This window comes from Gracilinanus agilis, chromosome 6 (assembly GCF_016433145.1).
Source record: "Gracilinanus agilis isolate LMUSP501 chromosome 6, AgileGrace, whole genome shotgun sequence".
In the NCBI taxonomy this organism is placed as follows: domain Eukaryota; kingdom Metazoa; phylum Chordata; class Mammalia; order Didelphimorphia; family Didelphidae; genus Gracilinanus; species Gracilinanus agilis.
Window position 1 is genome coordinate 180,135,098 of NC_058135.1, and position 24,684 is coordinate 180,159,781.

Here is a 24,684-nt window from a genome sequence, read left to right on the forward strand (position 1 = left end):
GGGTTTTTCCAACAATAATCTAGTTCACTGCCTGGTATTAACCATAAGAAAAATAGCCTTATTCTTTCAGCCTTTTTTTTTTTAAACACAACACTGCAGTGCTATTAATATCAGTTAAATTAAATCTACCTCCTTTAATTTTTAACATGTAATGCCAGCTTAAGCCCTTTTAATTACAATTTTTATGTATGTCATTCTGTGATTCCACATTGTCTTGCATCAAAATGATAGAATCTTTCTTTTTCAAACCTAAATGCCAAAGGGAATTTTAAATTGTTTCTTTTTCTAATATTATCCCATAATATCTAATATTTCTATATATCATCTAGTATTAATTTTTCATTAAACTTTAAATGCTGACTTTGAAAGTTGGCATGTTATTATTTCACAAAAATTTTTGTAAATTGCTGGGTTATCTGATTTTGAAAAATTTGAGACATCAGTCAGCAAATATTTATTAAATATTGTGCCAGGTACTATCAACTTTCACTGATATATTTTAGTGACATTTAACCAATATGTTCAGAGAACATTACCTAATCAGATATATTTTAAATTTGTGTTGACTTATTTATAGATGCATTAATTTATCTTCTAAAATGTTTGATTCTTGACAATGAAGACTTTTATCTTTGGATCCCTGGAATCTGGCACGTCATGGATGCCTTAAAATGCATTTTGATTGATTTGATTCATCTTCTGAAAATGCATATTTCCCCTATGCCCAGGCAAAAAGGATCTTTCTTTGCTTCTCTTAACTTTTTTTCATTCCCCCAACCTTTAGCCCTTTTGCACCAACGTTTTCCAATTGTTTAGAATTGAATTCAATTTCATAGAATTGTATGTAATTGTTAGAACCTGAAAGTAATTCCTGAGGGAATAGAAAAGGTTTCTTTTTAGGAAATGGGAACACAGTGATCTGCAAAATCCCCCTTTTGACTTTTATGACTGGAGGAAGGAGAATCCTTGTGTAGCCCATACTCTGGATAGCCTCTTCCTACTCCCATTCCTGTCAGCATATATTTTCCACTGTGATGTAGTTTGTATAAAACCTTTCCCCAAGGGGTTGTATCTTTCTCCCTAGTAAATAAAGAGCCCAGGGAAAAGTGGGCTCAGGTTTAAAGAACACACATGACAGAGGGTAACTCAAAGCCCCCAGAAATTCTTGAGTCAGCATCCTCAGTGACCTCTCTTCTGGGGTCCTTGTAGAGCCTTGAATCCCTGGAATCTGGCTTATAATAGATGTGATAATATGCCATAGCATCATAGATGTGATCCATATTTTCAGATTTCATCCATTTTAATTGCAGCCCCAGTGCAGAACCTGTTGCTGTCTTGGGGATGTTGGGATGCCATTGACAAATGTACATCCTTTGGTTTTGAAAAGTGCACCAGCTTTTTTTTCCTTCTGGTTCAGGGTAACCTTAGTTGGAAGTCTCCACCACTCAGCTCCCAGATGCTGGACTCTGGGGTCCTGAACAAGTTGTCTCTACCCTTTTGAACACAGTTCCTGGGAAATGTTGGTAGTTATTCCAGTGGCTTTCAAAGATATCTGAACTCCATGATAAAAATGAGATGAAAATATTAGAAATTAAAACAATAAGTTAATGTAAAAAGTGATTTGGGGACAAGTTGCTATTTTTCTGGATAATGTTCACTGGACCACTGCCTAGTTGGTTGAAGTTTTAGTTGAATAAAGTTTTGGTGTATAAGAGTATCTTTTAGGGGATCATTAAAAACTCTCTTGAAATAATTCTAGTAGTAGATAGAATATCGGGGATGACATATATGTCATCTTGTTATCGTATGATTTTGTTTTCCTATGTTGGTTCTTCACAGTGCTTATTTTTACATATCTTGGGGATTGAGTATTTGAGATGGAAACTTCTATTAAAAAGATGTTAAGTTTTTAGGTATCGCTATTTTATGTTCAGGCAGTGTTGCCCAACTATTTGGTTTCTGATAAAGGTCTAGCTCCCCTACAATTTATGGGTTGAGTTCTCCAGATTTATTTGAGTTATTGTTTATGGAAAGAACGCAGGCTCTGGCACTGAAAGTCCTGAGTCCCACCTTTCACACTCACTACAACATTCAACTTCTTGCTGCCTCAGTTTCCCAAGCAATAAAATGAAGACATTGGGCTTGATGAGTTCTGAGGATCTATTATCCTCTTATCCAAAATATTTTGAGATCTGTTTTTATAGAGAAAAAAATCATCATCATTCATCCATCTATGAAAGATCTTGAGCTTCTGATAAATAATTTTAACCATTAAAACATGTCTTACAAGCTATCGATAGATGTTATTTTTTTTTTGCAGCTTATAATATGTTGTGGAGCCTATTGTTTATAATTTCCTTGTATAATTGATATTAATTACTATGTCTTTGCTGTGTAATTTCTAATGGTGATTGCTTATTTCTCACCATCATAAACCCGTGATTCCATAAACAAATCCAAATGACTAAGCTTTATTTTGGATGTATTCTTATTGTCATGTTAGCTGATTTCATGCAGATGTCAGACTCATTGAGGACTTTTTAATTTTACCCTTGATTTTAGTCATTCTTTAGGGTCTTACCTCTGTGAACCTAGGCTTAGATTGCTGGTGACTCACTTTATTTTATTCCATTTCAGACCCATCATACTAATTCCCAGACATTTATATCCCTGGTACCATCTAAACCCTTCTGTATCCTCCCTTCCCCCACTATTAAAATGTAAGCTTCTTGAGGACAAAAAAATATAATTGTCTTGTGTGCTTCTGTTTGTATATCCAGTGCTTGACACCATGCCTGGGACATATGAACTCTTTAAATAAATACTTTTTTCATTCTTTCATTCCATTGGGAGGTAAAACCATTTTCTTTAGTGCTTGTAAAATCCATTGACATGTACCTATTGACAGGAAAGAAGGAAACAAACATTAAATTCTTCCATGTGCTTAATGGAAGCTCTGGGAGATACAAATGCAAACAGAGTCAGTCCTGTTTGGAGAAGACAGCACACAAATGGGCAAAAATATCGAGCTGGAGGGGAAACAAAAAACACATGAATTCATAATTTCGAAGACTAAAAGGTAGGAGAAAATCCAGGAGGGTTATAAAGCCTGGCCTCCCAGAATCCCCTCCCCAAAGTGGAAGCTCTAAGAGGCACTCCTCAGTGGGAGGATTTTAATGAAAATGCTTAACCAAGAATATTTGCCATGACATCCTTCCAGCAATTGGCCTATCAACCTTAGGAGGTCTAGGTAAAAGAGATTAAGACTTCTGTTATCTGATTTATTTTTATATGTCAATTATGAGTTTTTGCTCTTTTCCCAACATAGTAAACATAATTTTAATATTATTAAACTATCATGAGCCTCTCCCTTTTCTCAGTGATTTCTGTTCCCTCTTATAACATCATTTAGAAGTGATATGTGTACATAACACATATGCTGCACATATTATGTATAATACTTATATATTCTATACATATATGGCTCTATCTATTTCTTAAATTAGAGAAGAATCTTTCTGTTTTGAAGTTTTACTTTTGTTTTTAATTTTTACTTATGTTCAACTATATGGATCAAATAGGGATAAAGCTTCCATCCCTATGTAGGGAGTAGAGAAGTAAGCAGCATATTGGATGGAGGTGATGCCCCAAGTTTAAATCTGGTGTTTCCTAGGGCAGCTGGTGCCAAGGGCACATCTGTCCATGACAAATGTTTGAGCAATCGGTTCTAATATCCCTCACACCGAAACTTGGCATTTGATATTTCCAAGAATAGATTGAAAATTTCAACAAATAGGAGGTTTTTTTTATCTTTATGTTTATGAATATGAAGCATTCATTTTTATTTCTCACCACAATTTTTATATTATCTTGATAAATCTAAGCTAATCTTAGCTAGATTTTATTGCCGTAAACTTATATGATGATTCTGAAGACTTGTTAGTGTGAAAAAATATAAAGTACAAGTTAAAAAATCACTTTTCATCTTAGCAAGTTTTTGAAATAGTGCTAACAGCTTCATATACTTAGACATTAAATGAAGAAAACTTTCTTTGGCCATTGTCATGAACATTTTTGTAAAGACCTTTGCTATCATGAAGAGGCTAGATACATTCGTTAAACTTTGTGTATGAAAAGAAATTCTGTCTATAAAATCTTACTTCCCAGTTTGCATCTTTTTAAAATTGATAAGGCATTCTCATTTATGGTTCGCGGTAATGCTGTCCCAATTGTAGCAGTGTTTTAAAGAATATCTTAGTACATGCTAAGGATTATCTAGTATTTGTGCATAGAGCCTCAAACACGAAAACGGCCCCACAAAAGCTTTTGTAGAATTATTTCATACCTATTCCTGTATAATATAGGTCCATCTATGTCTTCTGTTTTCTTGGATGAAAATAGTGCTATGGTGATTTCATAAATTATCATTGCTAAAAAGGACTTTAGAGATTATCTAGTCTAAATTCCTCATTTTTTAAGATGAGAACATTGAGCTCCAGAGACTTTTAAAGTAAGCTAGTCACAGTATTACATGCAGAATGCAAATTTCCTTCACCTGCTATTTGATATATTCCTTTTATCTACTTTTTGTTCCTTCATAAAACAACAATAACTGATAGTTAATTGCATTAGTGAGATGCATACCATTTTTCCACAGAAAAACTAGGAATGTATGAAGTTCTTTTGTGCAAATATCTTATATTAGTGAAAGGGTCCATTTCATGTTAAGATGAGACTTGGCTGAATACAAAAACATTCACCAAATGATTTCAGATGATGCTATACAAAAAATGTCTCCATAATTATTTTTATTAAAAAACTCTGATTTCTGTTTAAAAATTCTTCTACCTTTATTCTATCTTAGTAGATAAAAGCAAATTTTATTTGAAACTTTACAAATGACACCTTGTCATTTTTATAACTGAAATAAACATACTTAGATGGCCAAATGAAATTATTTTTATTTTAATTGAAGAAAGTTATAGTTACATGGTGGTAAGTTTTTTTTTTTTGTGGAAACTGTTGTTTTCAGTTTTATGTTTGTATATATTATATATTCTTACATCTAAATATATATATTCATGAGTGTAAGTTTTAAAATTAATATTCAGTGCCTCCAAAGTATGATATTTATAAGGATTTATTAAAAGCATAGGGAAAGAGTCTCAACTCACCCTTTACCTCACTGCCTCCTCTCCAAAAAGCCCTATCACCACTCAAAACACACATTACAATACCGCCAGCAAAAACCAACGACCAATAGGAAAAGGCCTAAGGAATTATGGGTATGGTGAAAGGGAGTTTGGGTAATGTAGTTTAAAGGGTACACGGTCTTTTTCAACTTTACATTCCCCCCTGTGATTGTTTGGGAGACTAGTCTCCCCAATGCAGGGGATGGCAATGTATGGCTCTTTCTGCAGGAGCCATAAAGTCAATTTTTTTTCAGGCGCTGTTACAGGAGCGCGCACTGTGAGCACTGTACGGCTTTCACGAAATTGCATTTAAAAAAATTTTTTAAAAACACCAGTTTATGGCTCTCATGGCCAAAAAGGTTGCTGACCCCTGCCCCAATGGATCATGAAAACATAATTAAATTAAATTAAAGTTTACAATAATTCAGAGATAAAAGGGAAATAAAAAGGAGAAAAATAAAACCAATGTTTGGTGCATTGACAAAAAGCCATTTAGGGGGCAGTCCCTTCTCTGGCATAAAAGTGTCCATTCAAAATAAATACATTCAACCCCACAAAGTTCAAATTCACCATGTCTCAAAATTCACTCTGGATCTTCTGGTGCAGTATGTGGGCTCTGCAGGCATCTTCATGGTGCCTTCTGGATTCTGGGAGGTAGTCTTCTGTTCTAAATTAGGGTCAAATTCAAGTCCAAATTCACAGCAAGAACATAGTCCTCCCAAAGGAGAATAACTTTACATTCCCCCTGAGGAAAATACAGGGATACACATGGGAATCACACAGGAATACATGGTCAAGGCATAAGGTATATGAATAAATTTTCAAAGCATCAGAGTCCAAGGAAAATAAAAAGGAAAAAATAACCTCTGAGGGAAATAGAGGATATTAAAAAAAATTGAAAGGAAAAAATTCTAGGAAAAAGAAAAAGAAAAAGAAAAAATTCACAAATCAAAGCAGGTTCCTGTAGCAATCCATGTCCCATAGGCTTTGCAACAACAATCACTCACTAATCCAATTTAGCAGCCTGGACTACTATAAGTTGTCACATCGTGAAAGAAATAGAAAAAAAAAAAAAAGAGAGACTAGATCTCGAGGCAAATGGGAAATAGCATTTCCTGGTGCTATTCTTTTCTTCACTTTCAGAGATAATGGAGCCAGAACAATCGATGTCGAGTACTTGATATCAAGTGTGGTACAAGGAAGTCCTACGTCTTATATGCTAAACGTCGCAACCTTGAGTCTCACACAGGATCAAGTCTTTGCGTAGAATGTCATCAATCCCTGTAGGATTAGTTTGGTCTCTTTCTTTTTATGTTCTCATTTGGCACTTCGCAGGTCAAAACTCTGTGTGTGCTCCTTTGTGGTCCGATTCTCCTTGCATTAGACATAGTTATCGAGCAAAAGTCTCATAATAATTAAATAATCAGTGGCAGGTTTGAGATTCTGTGAGTATGTTATTGCCACTAATATTTTTTCATGTCAGTTCATGGAACTTTTTAAGTTTCTGTGAATTAAACTTTCATGAAAAAAAGCAAGCCTTAAAAAAAGTGGGAAAATGCAAATAATTTTCATAAAGCCTATAAAATGCTTCTTGAAATCCTTTTTGCCCATTTATTTGCAGACAAATCTTCATAAATATGTAGTCACAAGTATTTCTAAATATTCAACCAAATCTTGGATTTTTTTTGAACCTAACTGATGTGGAAGCAAGTTCTAGCTTAATAAATAGCTTTATTTGTTGTTGCCAGAGAGTAGAACAGTTTATTTTGGGAGATTTCATGCTTTCACCAGTATGCATTTAATAGAACGCACTTTTAATCTAAAGTATTTACCAGCATTACATTATTCAAATATTTTCCTTCATTAATTTTGACTTTAACTGCCTTTATGAAATTATACAGTCAGGTTTCTTGGTATAACTAATTTTGTTTCATAATTTGAATGTGACTAATGATAACTTTATACATATTATGAAAAATTAGCACAAATATTCTTGGTATGATGATAAAGAGCTAGGTAACAGCTAATTGATATGAAAATGAAAAGGTGTTTATTGAGAGATCATGTATATATATATATTTTTTCCCCCAGAATTCTAACAGCTCTAGGAACCTAAGAGCTGGAAAGAGACCTCACAGGTCATTTAGTCCAACACATATTCAAATGGAAGTCTCTTTTATGACAAACCTGACTAATAGTCTCGTCCCTGTTTAAGCACATTTGGTACCAAGGAAACCTCATGCTTCTTGTACTCTTAGTATTGTTATTTCACTCAATAATATCATAGCTATAATTGTTAGGAAGTTTTCCCTCATCTACCTGAAATCTGCCTTTCTGTAATATCTGCCCATCTCTCCTACTTCTGACCAGGGGCCAGTTAGAACAGATTTAATCTCTTTTCTTTATCACTGGCCTTCAGCTACTTAGACAGCTAGGTGTGTTTAGGAAAGAAAACAGTGTTCTGATTTTTTTTTTTTTTTTTGGAGGGGAAGCAGATTTTTGTTTGTAGTTTGTAATAAGTATACAAAGATAAACTGTAAGCTTTTAAAGTCCATTTTGGAGAAAGGATAATTTGTCCTGTGATCCTCTCTCTCACCCAGTTTATTATGGATGAATGTATAAAAGCATTTACTTGGGAGGAAATTTTTTTTTCATAAAAAACTTTAAAATGGATAACCATAGCGGCCTCCTCCCTTTTTATTTGCCAGGAAGTGATGGTGCCAGTTGCCATTAGTTTTTTTCAATATTAAGCTTTAAGTCAGCTTTTAAACTCTTATCAAGAGGCTTCTTAATCCTTCACTTTCTGTCATCAGAGTGGGATTGTTTGCATATGTGAGATTATTGATATTTCTCCTGGCAGTCTTAATTCTGACTTTTGATTCCTCTAGCCTGGCATTTCTTATTATATACACAGCATATAAATCAAATAAGGAGATAATATACAATGTTGCCATACTTTTTTACCACACTTAAACCAATTAGTTGTTTCATGTTTGGTTCTAATTTGCTTCTTGGCTGTAGACAGGTTTCTCAGGAGACAAAGTAGATGATCTGATACTCAATCCCATCTCTTTGAAGACTTGCCACATTTTATTGTGATCCACACAGTCAAAGCTTTATTGCAGTTGATGAAACAGAAGTAGATGGTTTTTCTGAAACTCCTTTGCTTTCTCCATAATCCACCAAATGCTGGCAATTTGGTCTCTTGTTCCTCTGCCTCTTTGAAAAGCAGCCCGCACTTCTGGTATTTCTCAGTTTACCAAATCTAATCCCTTATTTATCAATTCCATTTCATACTCATAAGGGATTTTATTTAGTTATACCTGTTATATCAGATGGTATTAGTAGAGCCTTCTCTCCATGTATGACTGGTAAGATTTTTATTGAGAGTTCATTGCAGACAAATTTATTTGTCTCTCCGGGGTCTCCTATACAAAGCTTAGTGTAATTTCCTCACTGCTTCATCATTGGCTAGGATACAGTAGCGTGACATTATTGTGAGAAGGGGTCAATTTTATATTTAGCAAGAATAATCAAAAATTATTTTTAAATGAGTGAAAGTGATAATTGATTTTTAACGCTATGCTCTATGAGGATTAGATGAAGGGACTAGAGATAATTAGCATAGAAAAGAAAAGAATATGGGATTTTTGGCATGGGGGAGGGATGTGTTCTCTCTCTCCAAGGATTTAAAGAGCTTTGGGCCTTTTATTTGGGGGAGAGATTAGAGATGCCCTCCCAACTTTCAAATACTATGATTTTATGATACTTCTAAATTTTAAAGCATAAATTATATATGCTTCCTTTTAGATTAAAAAGTATTAGTTGTGAATATGTGGAAAATATAGAAAAATGTGTTAGTTGTGGATAAGATTGCATTCTTTTGCATTGTTGGAGGGGATAGATGTGTTAGTAAGGTTTCAAAATCATTGAAATCATAGCTAAAAAAACATTTTGAAAGCAACTGCTTGAATTGTGATTGGGGAACAATATTTTTTATTTAAATATTTTTTGGAAAAGAAAAGAAAAGGGCATCATAATATTGAAAATTCAATTTTGTTATGTTTTGAGTGATGAATAATACAATTCCTATAACTGTACATTTCTGTAAATGACCAAGGCATATCTCAAATAGCTTATGTTTGAATAGACACACAAACATGGTAGTGAAGGATGAATATGGAAAAAAGGTGTTTATATGCTGTGCATGTCATTTGATGTGGCTTTTGAGCCCTTATGATTTTTTCTTCTAAGAAAAGAAAATGCCACATTTTCACATTCCTTCCCTGAACTATGGTATGAAGATAGCAGCCATTTAATTAAATGTTCTTTGCTTTCATTTGTTCATATAAATCTTTGTACCAAAATAACTAATACCTTATTTCTTCTTAGTAGTGCAGTAATATTTTTAACTGATGCTTTTAAAATGAAACATAAACATATCTTTACTGCAATAATCTTTTATTTGAAACTTGAATGTATGTAAACGAATATTAGATGTGATTTAAAATATTTAATAGTTTATATAGATTCTATTTATGTTCATAATAATTCATTACATTTATATATCTTTCTACTAGGAAGATAAAATGTCTGTAGTATGTGTGTAAACAAATGATCCCTTCAGCTATAGAAGATAATACTTTTTATATTTTGGTCAGGGAAAAAAGACATTTAGTTATTGTAAGTTATGACAAAAACTTTTTAAAAAGCTATTATTCAAAGATTACTGGTACGTTGATCTCTTTTCTGCCATTATCAACATGTCCCCTTCATTCTTTATATGATAATCATTGCCTTTTTTTAGAATAGCAATTCTACCATTTAGGAAATGAAAAACAGGTTCAGGTCATAGAAAAAGCCAGGCCTTCATCAGAGAGGGTGGCAAGAGGTTTGTTGTCTTCAAGAAAAATGCCAGTAAAGAATTAGAATGAAAGGGAATTGGTCAACTAGAGTGAGAGTTCTAGAGACTGAGATAGACGAGGAAAACAGATGCTGGAAGACTGAAGAGAGCAGGCAAGACTGATTTGTCCACTTGTGGTTCTAAAGCTTAGTCATTATAGGAGAAGGCAAGAGAGATTTGCTCTTTCTTTTCTCTGTCAAGTGTTTATTGATTGTGGAGAAACATATAGGAAAATAAACCTAAATTTTCAGTTAGAATATCAGGGCAGAATATCATTTATCAGCATTGGCTCCCAGGTCACACAAATCTATTTGACTGTATGTCTTTAAGGTAGGAAGGGGCTTATACTGAAATTTCAAGCTGTCAGTATAAAATGACAGATATAACACTTTTACTTTTTCCCCCTTAATTAATTCAGGTGTTTATGTAGGGTATCCCAGAAGTCTTTAGTGTATGTTAAACTTTAGTAACTCCAGAATTATAAGTACTACAAAGAATATAATCTGAAAGTTTAATTATTTATATTTATTTTATACTTTGTTTTGTAAATATTGAATAATAATTCATAAATTTTTATTTTAACTAGATGGAGCATTGGGGCAATATGCAATATGTGTGAGAAAATTTCTGTCTAGAGAGAAGAGATCCTCATGTTTCTCCCCTTTAATCACCTGATTTATTTCTATTGTTTTTTTTTTCTTACAGGTCAAATTAAAACTATTATCTATGTATCAAAACTTAGTTCTTTGGATGATTTTTAAGGCTAGGATTAAAAATTCAATCTTTTCTGTTACTTAGCAGTAACTGATGAAAATCTTTACAAAATTTGAAACTGACTAGAGGTATATATTATAGCACATGACGGTGATAATGTTGGATCTTAATTTTTTTTATCAGAATTTAAAATTTTTAAATCACATTTCAAATCTTTTTTTTTCATGATTTTGTAGCATTTGTTCTTCCAAGATTATTAAAGTTTAAAACTGCACTGAGTTATTGTATACCTAATATTTTATAAAATTACAAGAACTCCAAAATATAGTATGTTTCAAAAGCAACCAACACTAGCAACACGAATATTTTCTAGAAAAGATACTTCATGAAAGACCACAATTTGGGGAATTTAAAAGTGAAAAGAAGAATTTATAGTAAAATAAAAGGACATCATTGTTTACATCTTAAAATGAAGATTATTTCTACCTAGTATACATAAATATATACAGGGTATTCCCTAAATCTTTTGCATCAAAGGTAATGTTTTTATAAGTTTTAGTAAACATGCCTGCCTTTTAAAAAAAAAAAAGGAAAATATATTGCCCTTAGAAAATCTGCCTTGTGAGGAAAGCAAATCACAAATCATTAACATCCAAACTATTCGATCTTAGAATATCATACAGTATTGAGAGTAACAAAATAACTGTAGGGAGAAAAAGAAATCTTTCAAACTAACCTTTTAAAAATTGGTTTGTACTCAATAAGTATGACTAATAAAGCAATTTATTTGGTATTTTATAAAATGATTAAGCTTTTAAAAATGCATACTTTTGTTGTGTTTTCTAAACTAGGATTTTAAGAGTGGACTCGGAATTACCATAATTCCAATGAATTTAGCAAATGTTAAACATGTGGATCGGACTGTAAAACAATCTTTTGAAATAATCACTCCCTATAGAAGTTTTAGGTAAGATTTATAATATTTGTATATTTTATTGCTCTGGGCAAACTCGGGTCTATAATTTATTTTTAAGTTAGTGATGTATTTGAGATGAACTAGTTGAACAGTGCAAATATTTGTAGTGACTTGTCATTTTTTTTTTTCCCACAGTGGCTGGAAAATAAAAACCTTATAAAATAGTTTTAGAAAAACAAGTCCAAAGACATATATAACTCACCAATTTTGTGCTAGGTTTAACTTTTGATCTATTATCCATGTGATTAGACTTAGAAAAATTTGATTTTTTTTTTTAGTAAATGTATAAATGATTTCCTTCACAGATATAAGTCCATATGTAAATTATCAGAAAGGAAATGGAAATCTCATTCCTAGATTTTCATTCAATACTATGATTTCTCTTTGCCTATTGAAATCCTAATCTCCGTGCAAGACTTTTTTGTAATGCTATGTCCTTAAAGTCTTCCCAGAGAAGTCTGACCCCATATAGTTTTCACTTTTTACACCTTCTGTGACATTTGTTATCCTAATATAGGATAACAAGATTGACCACCAAGTGGTGATTATTTTTCTTTTAACTTGTGGTATAATGTATATCCATTGTTAACCCACAATACAAGATCCTGAAAATATTTCAGTAGTTGTATTATACCATTCAGTTTTAACTTGCCTTATTTTCTATTAAAAAAAGTTATTTCCTAAATAGGATTTTAAGTACTTTGGAAGCAAGGAACATGCCATACATTTGTATCTCTTATGTAGTCTCATGTAATCCTAGACATAAATGGGTATTCAGTTGATAATTTTTTAACTTAAATTCAATAAATGTATTTGTTACAGATGAATTATACCTGTTGTGTTAGTTTTAAAGAACTGTAATAGCAGTAGACCACTAATAAGTTAATGAAATCCCTTCAAGGGATTTATAATGTAATTGATTAGAGAGTTTTTCTATTCTGTTTAAAGTTATTATTTCATTTACACCAAGAAACCAAGGTCATTGGTCCACAAAATGGAGAATTCAGTCTTTTTTGGGGGGAGGGGTGGGGTGGTAATTGAAAGATGAAAGTTGGGTAAAGTATAACACATTTTAGTTTTGCATCAACAAATGCCAGTCCCAGCCACAAACTTAAGTATAGGTTTATGACCACCTATTCCTGTGTTGGACCAGATATCTGTATAGGGTCCAAATTTATGAATATCTTGGTGATTGCAAGTTTTCCAAATTCTTCAAAAGAAATGCTAACCACATAGGCTAATGTTTTATTTCCAGGGCTGATATAGCATTTACAGATTCTCTGATTTCTATTACATCTTAATATAGCATATATTTTGAAGGAAAAAACTAAAGGTTTTATAAACTTTGTGGCACAATACGTATCAGGTCACATTTTTAATATGCTGGGATATTAGGTTTCCTGAATGGACTAAACTAAAGTAAATCTTATAAATATATCTGTGAATGACCTCTTGATTAGAATAATACCTAGTATTTTCACAGTGTGTTAAGATTTATAGAGCAACTTCCATGTATTCTCTCATTTTATCCTCCCTACCAGCCTATTATTATTGCCTTTTTTACAGATCAGAACTACAGATGGTAGTTCTCAGCTAACTGAAATCCATCTGATCCTTAGGCCATCTTTATTTTTTAAGTCTTAAATCCCTAGTTCTGATGCGCAATCAAGGTCATCATTAGCTTTAGTTTAAAGCTAAACTGCATGCCATGCCTACTAGGTGCTTCATGAATTGGGAATCAAGTAACAGGCCTTCAATTTTTCCAACCCTTTTTTGAGTATTATTCATCTACCACTTGGGAAATTTTCAGTCCTTCTCCTGAGACTGTGATCTATGAAGGTAACTTTAGCATTGTTGTCAGAGGATATTTTTGTGATTGTTTGGTTTCAAAATACATAAAGCCAAAAACAAAGAAAGGAAAATGGCCCTTAATTCATTTTGAGAAATAAAATTGGATATTTCTGATGATTTCAGTTAAAAATGGATTAGAAATGAGTTGCTGTCACTCTTAAATTTATATGGAGGGCAGATTTTTAAATGTTGATTCCCTCTTTGGATTCAATGACTATGCAAACTATACCCTCTGCTTAATTGGCCTTTACAATGGAGATCAATAATACAGAAAAGTCAATTGTTTCAGCTTTACAGCAGAGTCGGAAAAAGAGAAGCAAGAGTGGATTGAAGCCGTGCAGCAATCGATAGCAGAAACTCTCTCAGATTATGAAGTAGCTGAGAAGATTTGGTTCAATGAGTCAAACAAGAACTGTGCTGATTGTAAAGCACCAGATCCTGACTGGGCATCCATCAATCTCTGTGTTGTCATTTGTAAGAAGTGTGCAGGTAATTAATGATGAGCAATGCTGCTGCTAGAGGGTGGGTGGGATGTGGGCATCTAACGTGCCCAGGGTGCTAGCTAATGCTCGATGAGGAAGATGATGGTGACAGGGATGCCTGTAAACCTTCATTGGATGGGACTTAGGGAGCTAGGAAAAACTGATCATTGTAAGCATGTATTCTATTTCTAGTCCAGATGTGAATTTTTCAAAAACGACAATTTCAGAGCTTCGAGCTTTATTTTTTTTTACTTTAGGCATGCTTCTTAAACTTATATTAGTAATTTTTCATTCTTCTCTGTCTTCTAAAAAGGACACTATGATAGACAACTTTAATGATGCTGTTGAATATGTTTACATTCTAAGTTCATGTTTACTAATTTCACAGAATTATAAAATCTTAGAATCTCAGTTTTGGAAGGTATCCTGAGGGTGTCTTCAAGTCTAAAATATAACTGAACAGTAGCACCGTTTACATTGCTTCAGCCTGGTTGTTAAATCTCTTCTTAAAGAGCCCTAGAGTTATGGAGGAGTCAGTGTCACCTTTGAAAACTCATTCCACCTTTAGACAGCTCCAGTTATTGGGGGATTTGTTTTCTCATATTAAGCCGAAATCTACCTCTGCGTGATGCCCACACATTTCTCCTGGTTCTGCCCTTAGCAGCCAAGTACAAATCTAATCCCTCTTCCACATGTCAGTCACTAACATACAAAAAAATAGGTTTTAAGTAACTTAAGTATTTTCTTTTCCAAGCTAGACATTCCCATATATCTTCTCCTGAACCTTGTGTGGTATGCTTTCAAATCCCCTTACCGTCCTCATTGCCTTCTTTGGGCAAGTTCCAGCTTGACACAGTCCTTCCTGAAATATGAATTTAGACTCAAAAATATACTCCATATGCCACTTGACCAGTACAGAGTATGTTGGAAGCCTTCAACAAGCATCCCTACATTGAATAATTCCATATGGACATTGTATTATGTGAAAAAAAATAGAATGAAGAATTACCTTCTGTTTCACCTTGAGACTGAGCAAAAGTCTAATCATCATCTCTGTTGCTTTTCCTTCTGGGGATAAAAATGATAAGAGAAATGCCTTTTTCTTAGATGGATCAGATAAAATATTGGAAGATACAGGAAGAATTTGGACCTACTCTTTTGCCTACATGCTATTATCTTTACAGTTATTTATTTTATTTATTTTTAAACCTCTTTTGCATTAGCATGACATTTTAAGCTCTCCACAAGCTGGCTCCAATTTGCCTTTCCAGCCTCATTTAGTTCTATTCCCCTTTGTGTACTCAATATTCTGTCCAACTCAAGTTACTACCTGTTCTGCAAACTTGACATTTGTCTATCTCCTGTTTCCATTAACTTGTGCTGGCCATCTGCCTTCCCTGGAATATTCATTGTCCCAATCTCAGTCTTTGAAAATCTTTTTTTTTTCTTTCACATCCATCTCAGATTCTACTTCCTTTGTAAAACATTTCCCAGAGTATTTTCTCCCTCTCTAAATTTATTAAATTATTTCATTTGGATCTCTCTACTTATTCCTCCCACCGTTTGGCCTTTCACAGGCTTTTGAGTCATATTTACCCACGTATACATCAGGATCTTCCTGATAGAATGAACATTCCTTAAAGACTAGAGCTGTCTTTTAAAACAAAAATCCTTCATTTCTAGTAGCTCTAACAATAACTCACATATTGTAGGCTTAGTATTTCTTGATTTGCATTCAATTTGTAAAATATTATTGGGAAAGAATAATTTTTTCCTTTAAGGGACCACTTTAAACAACCAAAAAAACCCAAGTTGAAAATGTGTATTAATTTATTTTTTATCATTTAGGACAACACAGATCTTTAGGACCAAAAGATTCAAAAGTTCGCAGTCTAAAAATGGATGCCAGCATTTGGAGCAATGAACTCATTGAGGTATGATCCACAAATATATTTGGATTTAACCAATAGAAGGAAGTGGCTACTGGGACAGGAAATATGCCTATATGAGGGATGTTGGATGGTGGATATAAAATGATTCAGTAACTTTTTGATAAAGTCCTAACTATATAGTAAAACTAAATATAACTCTTTAATAGTAGGGACAAATGTGATATATCATATTATACTTTATTATATTATATTCATAGTATAATATAATTAACATAATATCAGAATTCTGCCTTTTAAATAAAATATGCTGCAGTATACATACATACTTATACCTATACACATATATTTTTAAGTAAAAACTTTTGTGATATTAAATTTTTTTTATACTAAATATGATCATGGACAGTGCTGGATGTGCTTAGAACCTATCTAGTCGGACCTACTCATTTTATATCCACCCAAAGTGGATTCAGTGACTTTTCCAAGGTGATACATCTTGTTCTACCGCAAAAACAGGTAGAATATTGATTCAAACCCAGGTCCTCTGACTTCCAATTCATTACTTTTTGATAGCCCCATGTTAACTTGCTCTGTCTTTTAACTGGATTAAGGAGGGGGGGGGGATTGAAGTAGATACATTTAAGAATTGTATACAAAATTAAGAATAACCAAAGCAGAAACTAAAATTTACTTTACTATAGACCATAGTTTAATATTTTGCCATTCACAGAATTTCAGCATCTCAATGGCTCATTAGTCCAATCTCTACCTAAAAAAATAATCTTCTTAACAATATACCCAACAGTTGTTCACTGTTTTCTTTAAAGACCTTCAAGGAGGGATGACCTCTTGAGGCAGACCATTCCACTGTGACTTAGTTTTGATTATTAAGAAATTTCTCTTGACATCAAGCTTAAATTTTCTATGCTACAGCTTCCACCCATGGCAGGGGTGCAAATGGCAGAAGTCTAATTCTTACTCTTTTAGTCGACAGGTATGTTGAAATATAGATAAAGGTAGATTTCCCACCCCAACATGTCGCTTTTTCCAAGGCTCAACATTTACAGTTCCTTAAGCTGGTTCTCATGTGGTATGAATTTGTGACTTGTTACTACAAAAAAGAGCTTCTAGAAATATTTTGGTGTATATGGAAAATTTCTCTCATTGATTTTCTTAAGGATTATGCTCAGGAATGAGATATTTAGGTCAAAGAATATGAACATTATAGTTCCTTTTTTTAAGCAAAATTCACAATTGCAAAATAGTCGAACCAATTCAGAGTTGCAGTAGTTTGTTAGGGTACCTGTCTTGCTAAAGCCTCTCCAACACCAACTGTTCCCAGCTTTTGCCATAATTGCCAATTTGCTGAATTTTAAGTGAAAGTCCAGTTTGATTTGGATTTATTTTATAAAAGATTTAGGGATTTCTTTCCTGTGGCTGTTAATTGTTTTCAGTTCTTTTTTGAGAGCTATTTATTCATATCATTTGAACACATCCACTGGGGGGGAAATATCTTAGTTTTATATATGTGGTATTTTCCTATATCTTTTAGAAATTAAACCTTTGTTAGAGATATGTGAAATTAAGGTTGTTTTTACTAATTGATGGTTTTATTTCTTTCCTTAGCCTTGCTGATTTCATCCATACAAAAAAAATCAAATTTCAGTAATCAGAATTATCCATTTTATCTTTTTGTCTCTGGCATTTTCTCATGGTATGACTTTGTGAAGAATTTACTGCCAGAAGTAGTTGTACCTGATCTGATTATCATCTGTTTTGTTTTTGTTTTTTTAATGTTGAGGAGTTTAATCTTCACATGTCATTTTTTGGGGTGAAATCTTGTTGAATATTTTAGTTAATCAATTCTTTTCCTAGGCACTAAGCGGTCCCTTAAAAAGATGTTCTAGGATTTTTCCAGGATTCAAAATTAAGTTCACTATTATGAGTTTCACAGCTTTTGTTCACTTCTGGTTTTTTGTTGTTTTTTTTGGACAATCAGAACAAAATATTTCCTTTCATTATTTGAGGGTATTAATCTGGGCCATATGACCTAACCAAAAGCTTTTTTTTAGTAGAACGTTAGCTCTTGAGTGGCAAGGATTATATGTTGTTTTGGTTTTTTTTAACTTTGTTACCACAGTAACTGGCACATAGTAGATGTATAGTAAAAGCTTATGGAATTAAAGTTTAACTAGGTCATGTATTACTATCTTATTTCTACCTTGGATACCAGTTCTCTACCAGTCATATTTGTCCTGTCCTTTACAGTTCAAATATTCTCTCCTCGTCATTGAACACATAAGCTAATTACAAATTCAGCAGCTCTGTGTTCACTCAGTCATGATCCATCACCTTCCAATTCACTCTCGTCATTGTTCCTCTACCTTCTTCAGTCTTCTTCCTTTGCCTAATGTTACTAACAGAACTCTTTTTTGTTCTTAACTTTTCTCACTAGTTTCAACTTTTTCTGAACTTAGCACTCCCTATGTTGTTCCTATAGGTCTGTGCCACACGTTTGTATTCATCCTTTGTTACTTGTCCTTTATCCTATCTCCTTTATGTGTTTTAAAAAAAAAATTCTGAGTTGGTTGACAAATCCCCTGTGCATCCATTGGTCTCTTAAAACAACTCTTTTTCTTCTTCATCAGAATGGCTTTTCTTTGTTTCCTCAGTATTTCATTCTCAAGAGCTCCCTGCCTCCAGCTTGACTACCCTTATAGAATTCTAGTCCATCATTTGATACTTTTCTGTGAGTACTTTTGAAGACTTTTCTCCCACAATCCAGGGCACATGTAGACCACTGATAGCTTTCCTTTCCTTATAAATTCTAAGATGGAGTGGTTTACTTCCCCACAAAATTCCCATCATTTCTACTCCACACTAAAGAATTCCCGCAATTTACCAGATGAAGAATAGGACTTTCCATTCTTTTACCCTCTGAATGATGGAATTGTTATTAAGGCGATCAAGAAAATATTTCTCTGTGAACATTTGTTAGTTAGCTTTAGCAGGTATCTGGATTTGTTCCCTGAGCAACATTTGTTTCAACAAGTCTTAGGAGCGTTCCTAGGTACATTTTAGGTACTTACTCTGTGTTCTTGATTAGTTATTCTGTCTTGAATATAGGAAAGACCAGTGATTTATTTGTTGTAGTTACAGCACATCACCCCTAAGCAGGCAGTCACTTATAATTATTTATCATATACTTTTCTTTAGACTCTTTTTGGATGATCACTCAATTTTGGGTCTAAATCATATTTCCTTGATGTTAAACAATTCCTTCTTCCTCTGTAGAGCTTATTATGTGCTCCTTAGCTCCATACTAAGCAACTTTTCTCTCATTATCACTACTCTACTTGAATACTGTTTTATCTGATGACTTTTAGCTATCTCTCATCCCCAGGCCCTTAAATAAGAAGAAAAAGTAGTATTTGCTGTAATAAGTAAATTATAAATGTTAATGCTAAAGAAACTGCAACCTAAAGTAGGGGCAGCTGGGTAGCTCAGTGGATTGAGAGCCAGGCCTAGAGACGAAAGGTCCTAGGTTCAAATCCGGGCTCAGACACTTCCCAGCTGGGTGACCCTGAGCGACTGTGTGTCCCATTGCCTACTGGTTGTGGCCCTATGCTCCTAGAATGGAGTCCCAGGATTAAAAAAAAAAATTATCTGATAATAAAAATTAGTGTGTTTTTCTTTGAAAACAGAATTTTAAACATGGGGAACAATCATGCTATACTTAAAATTAAATGACCATATACATTTAATAGTCCTATTTTATGAGAAAAAAGTATGAATTTATACCCATTTTAAGTACTATGGTAAGCTCTGATTTTTAATTCTAGTCTATTTTCTTTCATCTAATACTTTTTTTCCTACTCAGCACTGCAAAATAAAACAAAATGAAACCACAAAAACAGCTTACTGACCTCTCTAGTGAACTGAAGTCCACAGACTAATTTTGTAATCATGTTTCTATTTGTGTAATATTTTTTCTTCCAGCTTTTTATTGTCATCGGGAACAAAAGGGCAAATGACTTTTGGGCTGGAAATCTTCAAAAAGATAAAGAATTACAAATAAATGCTTCAGTAGAAGAAAGAAAACTTTTTATTACCCAGAAATATAAAGAAGGACGATTCAGAAAAACCCTTTTAGCCTTTCTTACCAAAGAAGAATTAAACAAGGTATGATAAAGATAATTAGAAAGATGTAGCTTTCAAATTTCCCTTTACACATGTCAATGGTAAAGGAAAGGAAATAATTTATGACTCTATCTGGGAAGTAAACTATGAGTATAAGTTCTATTATGAATCTTCTCTGATGAAATGACAAAGTATTGTGAGACTTCCTTTATTTATGGAAATGAGATGTTCTTCATAACTGCCCTTTACAGGTAATTTCTGTTTCTGGCTTGTGTGCCTCTATCTCCCTCTGCCCTCTGTCTCTGTGTTCTGTCTCTGTCTGTGTCTCCCCCAAGCCCCCTTCTCTCTCTCTCTCTGTCCTCTGTGTCTCTGTCTTTCTCTCTGTCTCTTTCACAGACACTCATACACACACCCCCTCTCTCTCTCTGATTTCATTGGTAGAGAGAACTTCAAACTCAGTACCTTCTCTGCAATTTATAGTCTTATAGAGTTGCTTATGGCATGATGTGGCCAAGATTATAGAGGCAACATGTAACAGAAGCAGAATTTGTACCCAGATCTTCCTGGCTCTAGCATCAATCTTCTATATACTGTGTCTTGATTCACTCTCTATGACCTTTAAGTACTAGAATTTTAACAATTGGGCCATGTTAAGTGGGCAGCTTTCTAAAATCACTGCACACCTTACTGCCTCTTTAATGGAAACTGTTTCAGTTCTAGGATTCCATTGGTGTGAGCGATGATACCACTAGTCCAGTTACCACCTTGACTGTACACGATTTTTTTTTCCCCATCTCTTTTTTTCTATCAGTCTTCCAAAGGATCTACCCAATGTTGTGGATGCTTTTTACTGGCTGATTTGTTTAAGTTTTGCTATTGGGGGGGGGAAAAAAAAAGATGTCAAATGTAAGTTACAATCTTATTTACTGAAAAATGTAATCATCTCTTTTAATTAATTAATTAGATTGATTTAATTGCTTTATTAATTTAATTTATTAATGGTCATTAATTTATTTACCTATATTCATACATGTAATATGAATTATTGTTCTTTTCTGTGATGCAGTGATGTCTTTAGCTCCTGTTGAGTTTATTTGCCTCAACGTCAAATAGATCCACATTGCCATGCTTCTTAAATCATGTTGTCTTTCCTCCTTTAACTGACTTCTGTCATTGTGGCTGCTTCTAGCCACCTCCTTAACCCTAGTTAGAATTAATGGCACCGTATATATGAGAGGCAGCTTGCAGTAGTAAAACTTAAAGCCAAGAAGACCTGATTTCAGATTTTGTCTGCTACCCACTAGCTGTGTAACCCAGGTAAACTGTTTTTCCTCTCTGAGCTTCAGGAGAATTTCTGAGCCATCTCCCAAGGTGCCATCTGCTCTGTTCAGCGTGAATTCCCATCTATCATGACACGCCAATGATATAAAAGATGCTGTCTCTAAGTTTATATTTTTCAAGCAACTCACACCTTTCATTCTAATACCTAGAAGTATTTAGGATATAATTATATTGTATATCTTCTACTCTCAGTTCAAGTATATGTCTACTTCACAGTGAATATTTTGGAGATGAATAGTAATGACAGCTTGCTTTTATATAATGCTTTAAGTTTTACAAGACACAATCTTACCATTTTGTGTAGTAGATTGTACACATTTGGCCTTATTTATAGGTGAGCAAAGGTGGTCTTAGAGGAGTTCGGTGGATTGCCTGAGTTCACACAGATAATTTACTCAGACGCTATTATTCACACTTAGGTCTTATGATTTCTAGGTCGTTGCTCTTTGCTTTTGCCATGTTGAGGTAGAATCATCCATTGTAATGGTTACATTTTATCACATTTTCATCAGTGTTCCTTTCCATCTCAAAATGTGGGATATATATTTTTATTAGAGACAAATAAAGACCTCCTTCTGCTCTTTTTTCCCCCTGGAAAGGGGCAGACTATGGCACTGGAAAAGTATTTTGGGGAAAGCTCCAACTGACTTGAGGGACTGCCCAGCTTTTCTTTACCACCCTCTGCATATTTTTGTTATTGCTGATATCTTTCCCCCCTTTCTTCATGTGTCAAAGGAGGTTTACTTTCCATGAAGATTGTATTTTGGGTAGTTAAAATTTTATTTTGATCATGCTGAGTACAGTATCAGAATTTCAGGGAATCTAATATTTCTTAAGATATTCCACATACTTTGGATTTTTAAAATATCACACATTTTCAGGCAGAGATGTACTTGTAACATCCTAAGGTTAATTAATCCACCCACCACTACTTTGAGCTACTAAAAAATTGTTTGAAAAAACTAGCACTTTTGTATTTTAAATTTAGCAATTTAGCTTTTAACCATTAAATTTTTATTGTTTATTAAGGAATTCTGAGCATAAATAATAAATATCAGAAATACATTGTACTTACCTTAGCCGGACTGCCAGGTTTAGGGATAACTGGATATATGAAAAATAAATTTATTTATATGAATACATATTTATATGATATATGAAAAATAAATTATTACTTTTTCCAAACTGCCTTTTGCCTTAGGGCTTAAAAAAAAAAGTTGTGCTTTTAAAACTTGTACATTGAAGCCACTGGCAAACGTTAAGTTCATGATTGTCAAAAGAATGAATACAAAATCAAGAAAATGGTTAAGAAATCAGCAAGTCTACAAAAATTGACTATCCTTCAGTCTTTTTTTTATGAAAAGCAGAAACCATTGTATGCTAAGTATATCTAAAAAGCTATATTCACTTATTAACTTAGCTCAATTATCAGCTAACCCCCAAAGTATTCTCATTCATTAATTTGCAATTCATTTAGTTTATTATTTGCCTTTGGAAATGTGAGATTCATGTATCCTATTTTGTACTAACATGAAGAATTCTCTGGGAACAACAGATTTTTAATGACACGTGGCAATTAATTTCTAATTACAGTTCACTTTTCATACGATGCTTAGTTTGATATTATTTGTGCTTGAACCTTTCTTGACATCATTACTTCTACATCAGCATTCTTCGTCATTATATCATCACCTCTTTTCTTATTTTTTTTTTCTGGTGACACCATTCATTTCTGTCCTTACTGACTTTATTGTAGTCTTTATTGTTTTCTACCCTATAGATAGATTTTTAAAGGGAAATTTGAAATTCCCTCTCTACAATATGTCTTAGGAAAATTCTTTTAAACCAGAGTTGCTATAATTCAAAGAGGAGCAGACCGTGAGTCCGGATGCCATCTTTGTTTAAGCAGGTGTTTTTAAATAGTTTGAGAGGTATCACTCTTCATTTTCACCATAACAGTGGGAAGCAGCCTGTAGTAGAGCAACAAGGGGGAAAAAAGGGTCCATTACTTTAGGCCTTCCTGGATCAGCTTTACATAGAATTGTATCTTCATTCTACTTAAAATGTTCTCAAGTTTCAAAACATTAAATATGCATATTTTAGGGGGTATATTTTTTAATAAATGGAACATATTTTGGGGACTGTCTTTTATTTAAACGTTACCACCATCATTGTGGAGAATCGTGACTGAAAAGCTAATAGTAACTCTTTTTGCATATTATAATTTAAAAGGAAAGAGAATGGCTTTTGTCATTGTGACATTGTCTTCACAGTCTCATATTTTGATATCTTAATTTATTAATAATTTAAGTATACAACCATTATCAACAAAAAGAAATGCATTTGGGTATAAAATAATTGCATTGTTGGTTTTATGTGATGTCTAAAATGTCCTAATATATTTAAATTTTTAATATCAATCAGGCCTTATGTGCTGCAGTAGTTAAACCAGATGTTCTTGAAACAATGACATTATTATTTAGTGGAGCTGATGTAATGTGTGCAACTGGAGATCCTGTTAACAGCACCCCCTACTTACTAGCTAAGAAAGCCGGACAAAGTCTGCAAATGGAATTTCTCTATCATAATAAGTTCTCAGGTAAATTTTCACTCACCTTTTTAGTTTATTTTACCAAATTTTCCTATTTTCTCAACTCCTTCTTTGCATATAAAATATAATATTAATGTAAGATTAAAATATAATTAAATATAAACATCCACTAGATTATAAGCTTCTTGAGTACTCAGACTCTTTTATGCTTCTTTTTATATGCCAGAGTTCAGCATAATGTTTGCATATGGTAGATTCTTAATAAATGTTTATTAATTGATTGAGTGATTAATATGGTTGGAGGTATAAACAATGGCCAAAGTAGGAACCTATTGCTAGTAAGTAAAGTAAAATTACTCATTATCGCCAAAATTTAATTTTGAATATAAATACTCCCAAAATAATTATTTCATTTTAGGGAAAAGTTCAACAAGTAAATTACTTGTGGCTACAATTGTGTAAATTATAGATATGAACAGTTAACCTAACACGAATGATTGAATCAATATCAAATTAGATTTTAATTAGATTATTACCAGTATACTTGCACACAGCATGCAGTAAATGTATATCTATATATAATATATATATATATATATGTCTTCCAAATAAGTATTACATGGCATTTATGAAATCTTACAC

The 24,684-nt window shown here is 33.2% G+C and overlaps 1 protein-coding gene across 1 annotated transcript in view; it reads left to right on the top strand.

Annotated features, from left to right (window-relative positions):
- The window catches only part of ARAP2 (ArfGAP with RhoGAP domain, ankyrin repeat and PH domain 2), a 195,566-nt gene that overhangs the window by 60,749 nt on the left and 110,133 nt on the right, over positions 1–24,684 (top strand). The window contains exons 9-13 of the mRNA XM_044682425.1: positions 11,661–11,776; positions 13,926–14,125; positions 15,967–16,052; positions 20,010–20,192; positions 23,916–24,090. Of these exons, the coding sequence (XP_044538360.1) occupies positions 11,661–11,776; positions 13,926–14,125; positions 15,967–16,052; positions 20,010–20,192; positions 23,916–24,090 (760 nt within the window). The remainder of the gene's footprint in view (positions 1–11,660; positions 11,777–13,925; positions 14,126–15,966; positions 16,053–20,009; positions 20,193–23,915; positions 24,091–24,684) is intronic.